The 16,699-nt window shown below is 38.6% G+C and overlaps 1 protein-coding gene across 1 annotated transcript; it reads right to left on the reverse strand.

Moving 5' to 3' along the window:
• Window positions 1-977: 977 nt before the first annotated feature.
• On the reverse strand, window positions 978-13,839 carry LOC121309741 (netrin-G2). The gene is made up of 4 exons (XM_041242880.1): window positions 13,755-13,839; window positions 6,036-6,230; window positions 4,168-4,302; window positions 978-1,800 (listed from the first exon to the last, which is right to left on the reverse strand). Exons 1-4 carry the CDS (start codon window positions 13,837-13,839, stop codon window positions 1,580-1,582), a joined length of 636 nt encoding a protein of 211 aa, XP_041098814.1. The 3' UTR covers window positions 978-1,579.
• Window positions 13,840-16,699: the final 2,860 nt, after the last annotated feature.

Raw genomic sequence — 16,699 nt, forward strand, 5'->3', positions numbered from 1 at the left:
CAGCCAGCATCTTCAAATGAAAAGTTCTGTACATTTGTTGACGTTGGTTCTGAAAACTGCTGCCTTCTCCAAGTTTAAGAATCTGCTTGCATTGTGGTGCAGTTTAAATAATTAGAACTACATTTATGAAACGCTAATATTATGCTGTCTCTTAATTTACAACAGAAGCAAAAATAGCCTGCTGCCTTATTTATCCCATTTTTATTATTTATCATTTTGCTTAAATCTAGCATGAAATACTGTACTATTATGGCTTGCAGTATACTTTTGTAATTGCATTACATGATAAAATATCTAAATGACATTCATTTAGTGTATGTGTGTGTGTGTGTGTCTATATATATATATATATATATATATATATATATATATATATATATATATATATATATATATATATATAGTCTCGATCCTAAGAAACTAGGTGATGCAAAACTTTTGGCCATGGCTATAGAACCAATCAATTGACCAATTATAGTTTACTATCAATGGATACTTTTTTTTGTTTTGTTTGTAGTGTTGAATGGTTGGACAGTATCTTGTGCACCAGTTCTTTGGCCACACATGTTCCAGCACTGACAAAATCTGGAGTTTATCTGTCTAGTTCGTAGTCCAGAATAAAGAAGAGTATTGAAGATTCTGTTCCTGTAAAACTGCAACATGTTTGGTCCAAAATTCTAGTTTATTGGATACTGTATTTCATATATATAGACAGAGAGAGAGAGAGAGAGAGACACATAATACAGTATCCAGTGTGTGTGGATAATTTTTCTCTAGGTTAATTCCTTTTGATTGGTTGGTGTGTCTATACTGTACTGTATGTTCTTTGTTAATAAACTATTACACTGAAAAAGACTATAGCTGAGTAGACTATAGCTTTACATCTCTGAGAAGCAAAAGAATGAGACACAAGAAGAATGAGCAAATAACAGTCACCTTTACTGTAATTCCTTTACAGCATAAGAAAATGTCCCTCTTGGAATTTCTTTGTTCATTTTTATTTATATATATATATATATTTTTCATGATCATGTTTACTTTGAACAAAAATAACGATTTCTACAAAAAATATTTAAACAGTTACAGTATATAATATTGATATATTTTTTTAGATTTTCTTTCATTTGGATAAGTTCTGTTCCCTGGCAGCTTCCAGCCACTATCAGGAGGAGTGAACAGTAACTAGATTCCCTTTAACCTTCTTCACAAACCTCTAGGCAATGGATGAAAGGAAACAAAAATCGCTGCAAATAAAGGAAAACGGGGAGAGGGAAACAAAGTCTGTTTCAAAAACGAAATTGTTGTAGACTGCAGCATCGTTATAATCCATCTCAGTTCTCCAACGTGATATGGATAAGTGCATCATTAAGTGGGGTAAATGAATGATAATTACAAGAAGAATAATGTCTCTCTAGTTTTGTGGGGGGTTTTTTGGTATGAAAGTCACTGGCAAAAGCAGAAAAGCCCACCAATCTACAATTGGCTTAAGTTGTCCATGTCTGTCCTAACCATCCAAAGCACCTTTCGATGTTAGAAAGGGGGGCGCCAAGTCCTCCTCGCCCCTGCCTGCCTGCGATCACTAAGCAGTTAATGTGGCTAGCTGGTGGAGCAGTGCACAAAGCAGGATTGTGGCCAGGCTGAGGAACAAGGTTGAGGCAGCATCACAGTCCCCCTCTCCAGAATCACACTTGGGCTGTTCACACAGGACCCCCTTGAACCCTGGCGGGCACAAGCACCTCTGGCCCTCGTAGCAAGTCCCTGCGTTCTGACAGAGCAGGAACTCTTCATCGCAGACGTTTGCTGCAAGGAAGCAGAGAAGCAGGTTTAGAGGCTTCATTTCACAGCGGTCGTCAAATAACAAAACCCTTTACCACGAGGCATGCTTCACGACAGGGTTTCTTTAGTGCGTAATTCAACTGTTTAATGCCAGTACATCATTTTAATAGACTTTATGTTTATTTTTTTAATTTATTTTCTCAATTAATTCTTAGTAATGGAAGAAAATCGGGATTCTAACTGATAATTGAGCTTTTTTATCCCTCTGCTTTGTTGCTTAATTATTCCACAATCTGATCATTCAAAATTGACAGTTGACATTCATTTGTACTATACTGTGTAATTCACTGCCTTCAATATTCCACAATTTCTCATGTGTAAATTAGACAGCACTTACTAGTCATTTATACAGAATTATCCAGATATACACTTTTTCATTGAAACTTTTCAATGAAATACCTGTAGAGGATATGACTTGACAGCAGTTGAATTTTAGTTATTTCCATAATATGCATAGGGAAATCCAACTGCAGTGTAATATCTTTTTTTTTTTTTAAATGTTGTCAGATTGACGTTACATAAATAAAAAAGTGTGATGTGTGTGGCTGGTTTAGATTGTACCACGCAAATCAATCCCAACTGCATGATGTCTGACAATATATGGTTCCCCTTTAGGTATTTGGTTTTTAAAAGGTGTGAAAATGGGGCACGAGTCTGTAAAAACGAAATCAGACAAACAAAACTGGAAAACACGGGCGAGACACAAAACCCATTCCAAGTACTCAATAATAAGAAACCGATTACACAGCAGTGCAATAAAAATACAATCAGAGACTTGCAAGGCATGGCCTCACGCCAGGTTTCAGTAACTTGGCAACATTTGTTGCTTTGGTGAGTTAAAAAATAAAAGGTGGAAAGAAAGAAAGAAAGAAAGAAAAAGAAAGAAAGAAAGAAAGAGAAATGACTACACATTGTTTCATATAAAACTATTATGTAACAAAATCTGTAAAAATGTAAATAATAATACAAAAAAAAAAAAAATCTCCCTTTGAGATTTCATGGGTGTATTTCCATTGAAACAAATCCATCAAATCACTGTTGAGATTTTGTTAAAATTCCTATACATCTTATCCTGCGTATAGATGGCATCCCATGCAGTGGATAGACTTCACACTGATTATTAGTAGACTGTGTACAGTGTTTGTGATTTCTAATCTGTTGTAGAACCTTTTTTATCAGAACAGCTGCAGGTGAATTTATTTGATAGATTTGATAGAGGTGTAAAATACTGAGAGCGTTTCTCCAGTATGTGTAAAGGGGGCTCTTGAACTAAGTGCAGGTATGATCCAGAGCAGCCAACCCCAAACAATTACCACTGAGCACCTGTTAACACACTTCGCTCCCAGAACACAGAACTCATAACAGTTACTACTGAAGTTGAAAAGCAGCCAAGTTAGTTTTAACAAAGCGCTTTTATCCAACTTCCAAGGACACTGGAATGATCTCTACCAGAAATGGATCCCAGCTTCAATATAATTTGCGACACATTAGTTATCCATATGCAGTAAGACAGACACTGCCTGGTCTGTTGAGTGAACAGCCACCACATAAAAGGCACTGTTGGTTTGTATGTTTTCTGCATTATTATATGCAACATATAACATACAGCATACATTGAATCAATAAAGCCAGGACTCAGCACAAAAGTAAGTATGCTCCAGAAACTATATTTGCAGTGTTCTTTGTCATCACCACTATACTGTTTAGGTCACCAATAAAGGAGCTCTATCTATCACCAGGGGTTTACATGCATGTTTAGGCTTTCAATTTGACTTGGTCTTCATACTCAAAAACAGTGGTTCCAAACCCCGATCTTGGGGACCCCGTGTGTCTGCTGGTTTTCATTCCAACTGAACTCTCAATTACATAACTAGACCTTTCATTGAACTGATAGTTTGCTTAATTAGACCTATTGTTTTCAGCTCTTAAACAGTTGCAGAGTTCCAGTTACTTATAAAATAGTACAGCAAAACCTAAGTAGATGCCCACATGTTTATTAGCAAGTGGATACGGATTACTCACTTTAGACCCTCTGGGTTGCTTTATGGTGTAAACTCCCTTCCTTCAGCATTCATGAGTCCAATGGTCACGAAGAAAAGTCACATTCATGAATATAGAGGGGCTTGGTACCCAAGCAATATTTATCATTACTGAAATGCAGCATTATAGTTACTATACTTTATCAATTCCAAATCAATGCTGATTGTTTTCACTCTTGCATTTTGGAGGCTGTGCACAAGCCCCCTAGTTCAGTTCAGGCTCACTGCACACCTTCACACACGGTTCAGGGTGTTCATGCAGACGGTACCCTACCTTCCTTGCTATACTTACGGAAACAGCCCTGCCTCCAGTAGTATCCGGGCAGGCAGTCTTCACATTTCTGTCCGGTGGCCCCGTCTCTACACTCGCAGTAACCCGTCTCATTGCACCGGTCGTGGAGGGAGCCCATCTGGTTACAGTTACACTCTACAGGGAGATCAACAAGGGACTGCTTTGGTCCAGTATGCAGTGGAGGTGCAACGCCTGGCTGGGAAGCATGCCAGACTCACGCCAGGACTCCCTGCTGCTCACAGTTACAGTAATCCTGGGCATGGTCACCCTAATTACAGCCTGCTGTCAGTGGAGTGGTCTTGTTGGGTCAGGGTTTTAGTAAATATATTGCATACTGTAAAGCTGAGGGAACACAAAGCCACTTTTTCAGGAACAGTGGCTTGAAACCTGGTTCCAAGAGACTAGGAGGCCTAGTATAAGGCATCTTTGCTGCATCTAACCCAAAGTCTGCCCTGGTGTGCCATGCAGTGCCCTCAAACCCAGTCTGAAACCAAGTTCCAAGCCACAAAGTGTCTTTGTGTTCCCTCAGCTTTAGTCAGAAACTGGGCAAGTTTAATGTTAGAATTGATTACTTAGTGCTAGTATTAACTGCCCCAGTGGTTTCTCGTTGTCAAGGAATGCACATTGAAATAAGAAGGGGGGAATTCAAGCTGAGAGGTTAATCACTGAGCTCATTAGTTGCTGGTTGCTGGTTTCTTTACAAGCTTTACAAGCCAGCCATACATTTTTAATTGGGATGTTTAAATAAGGAGACAAAAAATGCATTTCTAAATAAAATGATATAATATTTATTATAGTTACCGAGGGTAGTAATGTTAAACCACTGATTCAACATTTTTATGCCACTTTTAAAAGGAGCGTTGATTCTTAAAACTGAACGGACCTTTAGCTGGTTGCTCTTTGCTTGTCCAGCAGACTCAGATAATCCAAACTGACCAACAGTGTTGGGGGAGTTACTTTTAAATAGTAATCTGTTGCTTGAACACAACTGTAACTAGTTGCAGTTACAAATAGCTACTTCTCAGGCACAGTTGACATTTTACTGACATATTTTTTTTTTTGGGGGGGGGGGGGGGGGGGGGGGGGGGGGGGGGGGGGGAAGATCTGTCTGTCTGTCTTTCCACCATTTTCTAACAAGATGTGACGTGTAAGGTTTGATTGCACTGTTGAAGCGCTTTCTGATTTCCCTGTTGTTTGATAGCCACATTCCTTTAATAGAACTAAAAGTAACTATGTTATTTATTTATTATTTATTTATATTTTTTTACATATGGCTGTGTGGTCCAGTGGTTGCAGAAACAGGCTTGTAACTAGGTTCAAATCCCAGCTCAGCCGCTGACTCATTGTGTGACCGTGAGCAAGTCACTGAACGAGACGCTGTTGTAAGTGACTCTGCAGCTGATGCATAGTTCACACATCTTAGTCTAGTATCTTGTAAAGCGCTTTGTGATGGTGGTCCACTATGAAAGGCGCTATATAAAAAAATTAAGATTATTATAAAATGTAATGCAACATTTAGTTACCTGTCTGAAAAATAAACTGTTACAGTTACAAGTTACTGAAAAATGTAATCAGATTACAGTAATGCATTACATGTAATATCTTATTCCCCAACACTGACAATAATCTGAGCCATGCTGTCACAATGAAATGCACGCTGAGCGCAGCTGGAGACATTTCAATATCAGCATTTTAAGATCTGCACAGCTTTGGCCAAAAGTTCTGCATTACCCTATAGAATAAAATAAAATGAAACCTGCTGAATAAAGTTACATTAAAATACTGAATTACAAACCCCACAATCTATGATAAAGAGTAAACGACGTGGGTGACAGTCGCGCCAAGTCACGCGTGGGTTCCTGACTGACCTATACAAACATTCTCGTCGTCGAGCTCCGCGGTCGCGTTCCTGAAGTGTCCCAGGCGGCAGTGCTCACAGTTCTGCCCCCTAGTGTTGTGTTTGCAGCTGACGCAAGTCACGATGTTGAGAAAGTCAATATAACTGCAGCGGTTAGAGTGGCCATAGCACTCGCAGCCTGACAGGGAGAGAGCAAAGCAGCGTTAATGTCATAGTCAGAGCCGCAGCCACCTGAAACTCCGAGAACAAGGGAATAAACAGCCATGAAGCCCAATGGGGAGTAATAAATCTTAAGCAACAAATGCACCGTAGGTACCAACGACAACCAGTGTGTTTCCTGGCAAAATCTACAATGACATGTTTGTCAAATGCAGAAAACATTTACATATTGCCATCGTATTTATCAGTTAGGTTGAATAATTATGATTTATAAGATCTAATTAAAGTTTTAATAACATGTTATAGAACAAGTCCTCGCATGTTATGTTTATTTAACATTTTACAAAGCATGTTATTAAAAATAATAGTTTATTTAGTGCAAAAACACGCTAAGGCATCTCAATACTGGATGAAGAACACAACAGACTTCATTTTAGCTTTATTTGATATTATCTCGATATAGCGCTGTTTTATAAAAAAAATAAAAATAAAAACTTGCACTTGGGTTTGCAAAGCGCAAAGGTTATATCGAGTGTGTTTTATATTCATGGAAATGAATGTCCAGCATTACTTGGTCCTTGGACAGTTTAAGAATGGTTTCTGACAGACTTTTTAAAAGAAGCTTCTGGCTCAAATCATTCTTGAAATTGGCAATTTGGATTTTAAGGTACAATAACACTTACATTACACACTATATTGGACACTGGCAAGCTCACAGGACAGGAAATAATGATAGTATTGTGTGTGTGTGTGTGTGTGTGTGTATATATATATATATATATATATATATATATATATATATATATATATATATATATATATATATATATATAGAAATAGTGCAAATGATTTATACAGGCAGAGACAAGCTTACCTTACATAGCAGTACAACCAAAACATGCACACCAAGATGAAGGGTGAAATAGAAAGGAAAACAAACATTGAGGACAAATTTGGCAACAAAAAAATTCAGGTTAGATGGTAATTTTTCCACAGCTGTAGATTAGAATTGTTATTTAATATTTTAATATTTTTTTATTTCACTTTTTTTTTTTTTATGAATGATAACACTGAGTTGCGAATCACTAATAAAATATATTTATAAGAGTTTTGAAGATTTAAATCCTGTATTATATAAGGTTAGTATTTATATGCCTCTAGGTTTAGAGCTATTTAGTTTTCACTTAATCACTAAACTGGGTAGTTTTCTAATCACCAGTAACTGCAATATCAGTTTTCGTTGTGCAGGTGCAAGACCACAGATTTAGTTTGAGGTAGTATGATATCCTGTCTGTATTGTTAGCACACCCCAATGTATATGGTGTCAGACATTTCAGAAAAATCTAAATGACCAATCACAGTACAGCTTTTTCAACCCATATATATATATATATGGTATATTAGTATTGGGCTTGCTTGTAAACAACAACAATAATAATAATAATAATAATAATAATAATAATAATAATAATAATAATAATAATTTGTAAACAGTAAAAACAAGTGAACCTTTTACACAATGTACAAATTACAAAGGGGTAGTGAATAGGCAAGCCCTAACATATTTAAACAAAAAACAGAAATAAAAAGGTTTTATTGAAAATAAGTAAAATATTATGAAGTTTTTTAAAAGTTAAAAATCCCTATTTCTAATTATTCATGTATGCTGTTTGCTGGCGTTGATATAAATTCCATTAATAAACACAATAAGAATATAAGATGGATACTGCACTACCACTAAGAGAAGACTCTCATTTTGTGGTTCACGCTGGCACTGTGGTTCTCTAGATTTCAAATCTTTAAACCGATACTCAGTGATTAGAATACTAGCCCAGTTCAGGGCTTGAATTTCACCATACCACAGACACAGCATAGTTATCCCAGAACAATAAAATAAACATTAGCAATATACAACATGGAAGTCCTCCAAGCCCCATTTGTGCAGGCTTCTCGTATAAAACTACAAGTCCCAAGATGCTTTGCAAGCAATGCAAGCAAAGTGCTGTACTTCAGTCAAGTCATAAAAACTGGTGATAAACAATTTAAAAAAACAACATAAACAATCCACTTTGTTGATTCAAGGGCTCCCAAGTACACACTTTAACATCTTGGATATAAGACGTGAATGTAGACAATGTGCTTCATTTAACTAAATAACCCTCTTGTTCAATAATGATCCAATGGAAGCACCCTAAAACTGGGAGCTTGTGAAGGCTTTGTTAGTATAAAAGTTACACAAATGAATGCATTATTAAAAATCATACAGCAGTTAAGAGGAACTCAGGGTGCAGTTGGAATTATCCGACAGTGTCTGCTATTCCATTTTTATAGTGCCTGTAATTTGGGCTTGAGACTCTTTCACTGGTTTCAGAATTAAACAGTAATGTGATTAAAGCAGAGCCTTTCAAGGCCACACCAATGACTGAAGCCCATCTCCCCCGGAACACTGTAGGAATGACATCTCTTTACAGCTGCACTGCAGTAAAGGACCAGCAGAGGGCATGCTTGCAGCCTAATTCAATCATCAACGAGTCTTACTCACCACCATATACAGTATAAAAAAATAACAATCTTATAAACCAACAATGCAGCTGTACAAATGCTGCACAAGTAATAGTTCGGTGCACCAACAAACCCATAATTGCAAATGTATAGAAGCAATCCTTTTTCACAATAATCCAATATACTGTGTTCCCAATAGTTCCATTCAAGCCCCGCCTACTACTTGTACACCACGTCTTACTAACTACCTTACCTTTATAATTCCCGTACGCTATCCCTGACAGCTGTCTTGGTTGGGGGCGTGCAGGTTTTAAGAGCTTGGAAGTTGCTTGGAAAATACAAAATATGGTGGTTTTTATCCCAGCGAAAATGTGACCCTACCCCAGTTCAAAACAGCAAGCCTACAGAAGCTTCTGCAGACGAGGTTTCAAACTGACAAGGAAAAAGACATGCAGTTCTGAGATAAGGTCTTACTCTAAATCTCACTCTGCTAAAGTAAGATGTAAGTGTTGGTATTCCCCAGGTTTTTCTGCAAGTGCCAGTGTGTTTCCGCTAATGACAGCGAGCGTATGTGTAAGGGGTTCCAGCTTTTCTGTAAACACTTATTCAAGTGTGAAGCTATCAGGTAAACTGCAATGGGATTACATTTCTCAGATTATTTTGTGCTAAAATCCTATTCTAACTGTCTAGGACACTTTGAAGAAAAACAAGCTTAGATAAATAGTTTACTTCAAATTGTGAACAACTGTGGTAATACATTTTTCTAACTCTACTCCACAGTGTACAAGGCTTTAATGAATGGTTTAATCAGCACACATACAGGCACATACAGGCACTCCTGCTACTGGTGACAAGCTATTCTACTACCATTGCTACAGGACAAATAGAGAAAATGAATGGGGGTTACTATTTTGGATCAAGGCAAGACAATAAGGAGAAGACTCTGCACAGCCAATGCAGCTGTTAAGCAATGTTAATAGCCCGGTGCCTTATTCAATGTCAGCCTGAAATCAGAGATGAGCCCAGCAGTGAAAACACATTGAAGTTAAATGCTTAGTAAGCTTCCATAAAACCAGTGCATCAGATCCCTGCTTGGGGCAGTCTTCATTTCACTGGCCGTCTTTGTAAAATGAATAAGTGAGTTCTGCACAAGTTAAAAGTGCTTTATAGGCCAATAAGACTTACTCAACGTCCAGCGGGCTGTTAAAAGTGCAATTTGGCCTCCCTACTAGAACAGGATTATATATATTGTCATCATAAGGGATAAAGCTAGACATCTTTTCTCTTTTTTATTTACTCTAACTTACAAAGAAGGAAGGCACACAAAACAGGACCCTGCGTGCGACTAAAAGCTGTTTTTCTAATAAAGTCAGCAGCTGTTCTGTAAAAGAATGCTTTTAACCTGACCGATATGATATATGATGAATCCCTTAATCGATCGTTCACATGGTTGACTCAGCCCAGGACAGAATAGTCAAGTCAAAACACATTATAATAAATCAGTTGAGTATTCCTGGCAGAACTGTTCCTCACAAACTCCTATTCTGACAAGCGCAGTTCTTCGTTGTTCTCACTGAACGGATTTTACTGTACCATACCACAGGTTTCCGTGAGATGATATTTCACAATTACTGGACAGCAGGCTTTGTCCATACTACCATTGGCACACATTGGAGGGAAGACTTACAATAGACTGGCCTTCTATAAACAGAAAAGTACCGTACAGACTCTAAACAGCCTTTACCTGGACTCTGAAAGCTAAATACAAACACACTAGGATGCAACAGATACCTGACTTTTCTTTGCGCTACTCTCTTGAAGAACTTGACCCTTTGATTTCGGAGCAACTGTGTACACCACTGATAGCATTAGAATGACATTACAGAGATGGGGCACATACTGTATATATATTGTTTTTCATGCAGGTAGGTGGTTGTCTAACAACGCTAAGGTGAGTCTTTATTGCAGAGCAAATGCTCCCTGACATACAGCAAGCTGGGCAATCAATATATTTTAAAAAGTTCCCCTTCCTTTCACATCAAAACTCAGATACTGTATCCCAACCTCAATACATCTTGTTGGGTTGAAAAGACGCTTTTTTGGCATAAAATCCGCTACTGCAGGAAACTGAAGTATTGCACTTGACAAACTTTACAAGTTTTGTTACAAATTCTATTTAGTTAGAAAATAAATGAAATGTAATTTGTGTATTATAGAGAGAGACAGAGAAAAAGAGATCAGCTTTTTTGTTTATATATTTTATTGAGAAAGAGATAATTTAAACATAAAGTTATCCTTGTATTAAAATGAAAGTAAAAGAAGCTTTTGTTTTACCAAATTGAAGTTAACAGCAGCCAGCACTGTATTTCACAGGCAGGCTACCAGGATCCCTGCTACATCTAGAGAGACTATTGATCTGAATGATGACTGGACCCAAGACTGGACAGATAGAGAGTCTATTTATAAAAGCCACTACCAAGTGCATTGTCATTCTACCCAGGAAGGACAGTGTATTTCTATCTTCTCTTATGAGTTCATATTTCTCACAGCACACAGCTTCGATACCTACTCTTTTGTCCTGAATGACCAACACCACCAGTTTCCTTCCACTTATAAAATATGTATTAGGTTATCATTCAATAACCTTTGAAAAATAGATCTGAAGCTCTCCGACTACGCTGAAGAAGCAGTTTGGGTATTCATTGCATCTGATTTAATATATATATATATTGCCAATGCCAATAGCCGGAAATGATCTACTATGGTTTACCGATATTTGGTTTACCGATATTTCAATTAGCATCTTTGTGAAAACAAAAAAGGATTGAACAGAAATCACAGGATCATTACTTTGAGGGATGGTTCAGTGTGACATGTGGATATCGATATTGCAAAAATACCCACAATTTGGTAGAATGGGGTCATAAAATAAGAATTGGGTACATTTGGATTGATATTACTCCTGACTCAAAATAACTTCATTTTATCAAAACTAGAACATCTACGCAATACTGTCACATTCAATATAACCCTCTTCAGCTCTCCCTGTCCTTTGTTTTATAGCATTTTCCTCTTTTTAAATAACTATAAGTGAATTAAAGACGGGAAGAAACACTTTGAAAACAAAGAGCGTTATTTCAAAATAAAATAAGTTTTAAATTAGGAAGAGCTGCAGTAGCTTCTGTCAGCTGCCCCAGTGAGAATGCTTTAGTTGCGCTGGCTGAAATGAAAACGCAGCGCTATCAACAGTACAGAGAGTGACACCAAATGTGCATCCACATCTATCTACATGGAATACACTTGAACAGAGTCAGCAGTGGTTGCTGAGCAGTGATTTTACAGCCAGTGACATCACAGCAGCTGGTCTTTAGCAGGCGTAGGTGGAGCTCGCACACTTTCGGGTGATGCCCGAGCTCTTTAAGCATTTGCATTTCATTGATTTTTTTATCCAGATCGGGGATTCAAATGGTTATTCTGGTACCTCTACAGCGGGAGGTCTTCCAGTTTCATTTGCTCTCAGAGAATGAGCTGCGTCACCAACAGACACAGTGAATAAATCAGCGCTGTGGTGCTGCTAACAGAGAGGGCCCTCTGCTGGGCCTTGCATGTCAGGAGGTCTCCTTTCCAGCCCCAGTCCCTGCTTTTGTGCTCCTGACCTTTGTAGGTCAGGCGTGAGAGCTAGGGACAGCCGCTTCCAGTGATATGGGCCCCTTCTCACTAAGAAACGGCCAGTGGTTCAAACGGCAACCACTCAAGTGCTGGGCAATATAAGCGGCTTAATTAGTGGACGCTGGGACTGGACTGCCCTGATAGTCTGCTTATTTATTTTTTATAGATTACACTTAATAAATGTTTATATAGGATCATATCAAAGATTCAAGTAATTTTTTCAAAGTATATTCCTGCTAACAGCTGCTGATTTGACAAGTGATGAAATCAGACTGGGCCAATATAAATTACTACCGGTACATGACCACAATTTACGAACTGAGGTTATAAAATGAACGACGAGTGTAATTTCTAAAGAGAAATAAAGAGAAATAACTACAGCATATTGTTCTATTTCTTGCTTTTTTTAATCAGCAAAAAGGCTAAAAAGCCAAACAAAATACATCCTAATATTAAATATTAACATTAACATCAATATGACTTCTTAGAAATGTACAAGAGAAAAAAAAAGTGTAAAAAGTGACTGTAGTAAAATATTTAAGCTTTCTGCAGAGCCTCTTAAGCACTTTTTCCTGTCACTCGGAGGTGTGTGCGTGTCAATGAAGGATAATGGAAGAATAACTTATAGGGTATTTCTGTATGACACAGAAAAAGTCCCCAAGGTGCCTGTCTAGGGTGCCTGAAAAAATGTTCAGTACAGATCAAAATAAATGACTGCGTTCTAGTAGGTCACATTTTGACTGCTTTCCTGGCAAGCTACAGAAAGGATGGAAGGTGTAATGCTATTCCTGAGAATCCAGACTTCCAGAAGGCAAAAAAAAATAATAATAGTAATTGATGTGTATAATTTTCATAATTCAATCTAGGTCTTGAAAACACATAACTTGTTTGAAGAAAGTCTCTGCTACTCATAGCGAAAACAGCAATTGCTTATTTGACAGGAAATGCATACGCTTTCTGGCAGTCCTGTGTCCACTAGAGGGCACCATGACGCTCGATGCTGCCATCTAGCTAGAGCCAAGGCACTAGGGGTTTGTCTTAATTTACAATACAGCTTATTGTCAGCCACATATTGTACATTTTAATTCAGCACACAATGCAGCCAGGTTGCCTAATGCTGGGACTGCGGCACATTACATGGGAAATCAAATTCACTTTATCTGCACGTGCCTAGCAGGAACTACTTGTTTGAACTTTGATCTTGCCATGCTGTCAGATGCTCACTGACCCTTTTGCATTTTTGGAGTGGGTAAGTATTATTTAAATTGAAAGATTTCCACAAGCAGGATTTAACAATTCTCCAGGGGACCAAGGAATAGGTGGCGCTATCCCTCAGGCTACGGAGGTCGTGAAGCGTTGCCACTCATGATGGTCCATGCCTTGTCCTAGGGCCCTATACCTGTGGAGGAGAGGGTGGGGAGATTCTTCAGCGAACCTGCTCCTCTCCCCGGGGGATTGGAGCCGATAGCCTGTCCCAAATCCATCCCTCCTCATTACTCACAGCCCGCAGGCTGACCTTCTCAAATCACACATCAGTCTAGATCAGGCTGCGCATACAACAACGCTCTCCCCTGGCGGCCTAAGAGGAGGGAAAACTGATGATATAGAGGAACTGGGCTGGAATGCTGATAGTCCCACTTACTCTCTCAATTCTATTTCTGGACAGAATATTAGATTATTTATGTAAAAGACTCTTACACGGAAAGCCGGTGCTGTTTTGCTTGGCTGAAAACCTGCGTTTAAACCTGTTTGAAGTAAGACTTTTAGGCTATTTTTTTTCAACAGGAAGTGTTTTATTTAAGCTTGTATCTTGTAGCTCTGATTGCGGGACGGAACGGTGGAAAAGCCAAGGAGACACGACGGTTGGAAGGCTGAATGTGTAATTAAAGACGCGCAGAGAACGATTTATTCAGAGTTTTATTTTTCTTAACCAAAAAAAAAAAAAAAAGCGAACTGATGCTTTAGTCTACAATTTACCGAAATGTCATTTATCACGTTCTAATTTACTCAAAATACTTTAACACAGAATGTACAATACTGAAGTGATTGAACTGGCAATGCAATTCTGAACACACAGACACATTCTGATCAGCTGCACCTTATTTGGCTTCAGCCATGTGGACAGAACACTTAACAGCCTACAATATGTGGCACTGGCTCTTAAAACCTAATGGTAGTGCGCTGTGCAGCTGTAGGGCACATTTGCTAATATACTCTGCCTTAACTTAGTGGTTCATAATGCTTGGAAACCGAATTGCATGGCACTAATAGTCTAGCACAATAGCCTATTTACCTTAATTACTGTTTTCTGTATATCAGTTCATGTTTGCAATCTCTTCTCTGTGCTTCAGAAGAGAATACAAGAGTATTGCACCAATCAGTCTTCTGCGACACTCTGCACTAACTGGTTCAAGATGGCAGACACTCTCTAACGACCGAGAGTGTCTCAACCGCTGTGCAAACAACTAGATCCGATTGAACGGGAGAGCTTGTATCGTACACCCTCCACATCCTCACCTATCTGCAGTATAATGGGTCTGTCATGACAAGCACGGGACCTGGATCAGTCCTGTTTGGCTGTAATCCTCAACATTCAGATCAATTTTATAATAAGATGGGGTGCTAGCGTTCTCTCTCTTCTCGGTGTCTAGAATACACATTTTAGGGCTGTTAATCATATATTAGTCTATTGAAGCAATCAAAATCTGGTAACACTTCACATCTCTAATGAATGTGTATTTACAGAGCAGTCGCTTAGTAAATGCATGTGAGTTTACACACAATTATAATGTTATTATGTATAGTTACAATGTACTTCATTTTGCATGTTAAGTACATTGCATCTATGCATAATGCCATTGTAATTATGTTTCATACAAAGTAACTAATACCACCAAAGATTTACTCGCTTGATTAATTATACACAAGTTAATATACAGTACACACCTACCTAACGCTACTGGGCTGAGCACACGGATGGAATTAAGACTCCCATTGCATAGCAGTTTGAGTCATTCCAGACTTTACTGTGAGGGTTAGGCTCCCCCCCACTTTATTTATTGGGCTGGCCAATTCAGCTCAGGAGTCAGCTGACAGTAAGAGCTGGAACGGCCCAACCTGCAATACTAGGGCCGTCAATCACCTTATCTAAAGCATTTCTTAAACAAGCCACCCTACATTGCTTTAAGCTACAGTCATTCTTCATTTCCAGGACAAGATCTTACCTGTCTCTTCTTTCATTTCTACAGTTTCCTCAGCAGGTTTTGGGATAGTTTTAACCTCTTGATGGAATCATTTGAGAAACATATTGATTTGGTGTCATGATAAAAAAAAAGAAAAAGAAAGAAAATACATTTGCATACAAGATGCTGCCTTGTTTTTTTTTTCTAAAAACAGCATCATATTCTCTTTCAGCTACACACAGACACACACACACACACACACACACACACACACACACACACACACACACACACACTGCTGACATCACAAGATCCTTCCCTCAACCCTTGCAATGCCAAACCCTTCACGCTGCAGCTCAGAGGCTCAATAGCAGTGTTGCTGAAAACTCCATATCTCACAGCCAGTAGAGAAACTGGTAAGCCAAGGCTCAGCAAGTGAGCGAACTGACACTGCATTGGCACAGCTAGGGCCCTATAATCATAACCACTGCAATTTGTTCTGAGCTGTTTCTCAAGCTGCAAATACAGTACAAATTATTCAGCAAAATACAGATGTGGGCACTGAGTCTCTGGCTGATAATATACCCGCCACACACAGTCTACACAGAATCAAGAGTACTAGAAATGTGTGGAAATGGAATATGTTCACCATTAGTTTTGAATCTTAATTACAGTAGATTGCTATTTTACCATGTAAACGATTTCAAACCAAATGCTGTAACCCATTCTGCTCCAGTTTCTTCTCTTAATAACAGTTTCAGTTTCAGTAATGTCAAGCACTGGTACTAGCGAGGTGATGATGTGCTAATCCAGCTAATGGATCTATAGTACAAGGGGTGCATTTACGCTGCTGAATAACTGCAGCTAGGAGGCTGTTCAAACAGTTTATGAAGCAATCTCTTGGAATCATCGACAAAGAGAGTTCACATTGCAGGCTGGCCAGCTTCAATGGGGCATCACAAATACCAGTCCCAGGGAAAAGGATGAAACGTTTGCCATAATAAACTGATCACTCTGCCACAGTGATATGATAAGCATGACGATTCATAGAAGCAGGCTCCTTTCAGGGGCAGCTTCTATGATGGTTTGTTTTGGGATATCATGGAGCTTACTTAAAAGGTAGACAAGCCTATGTGGCAGTGATGTATGTTAACCAGTCAAT

The sequence above is a fragment of the Polyodon spathula genome, unplaced genomic scaffold (genome assembly GCF_017654505.1).
Source record: "Polyodon spathula isolate WHYD16114869_AA unplaced genomic scaffold, ASM1765450v1 scaffolds_1435, whole genome shotgun sequence".
In the NCBI taxonomy this organism is placed as follows: Eukaryota; Metazoa; Chordata; class Actinopteri; order Acipenseriformes; family Polyodontidae; genus Polyodon; species Polyodon spathula.

Coding starts and splice junctions, on each gene's coding strand:
- LOC121309741 (XM_041242880.1), bottom strand. CDS start 13,839: ATGGATTTGGGACAGGCTATCGGCTCCAATCCCCCGGGGAGAGGAGCA. Junction 6,231..13,754: donor CCCCACCCTCTCCTCCACAG/GTATAGGGCCCT, acceptor GACTATGACATT/AACGCTGCTTTGCTCTCTCC. Junction 1,801..4,167: donor CTGGAGGCAGGGCTGTTTCC/GTAAGTATAGCA, acceptor GCTTCCTTGCAG/CAAACGTCTGCGATGAAGAG.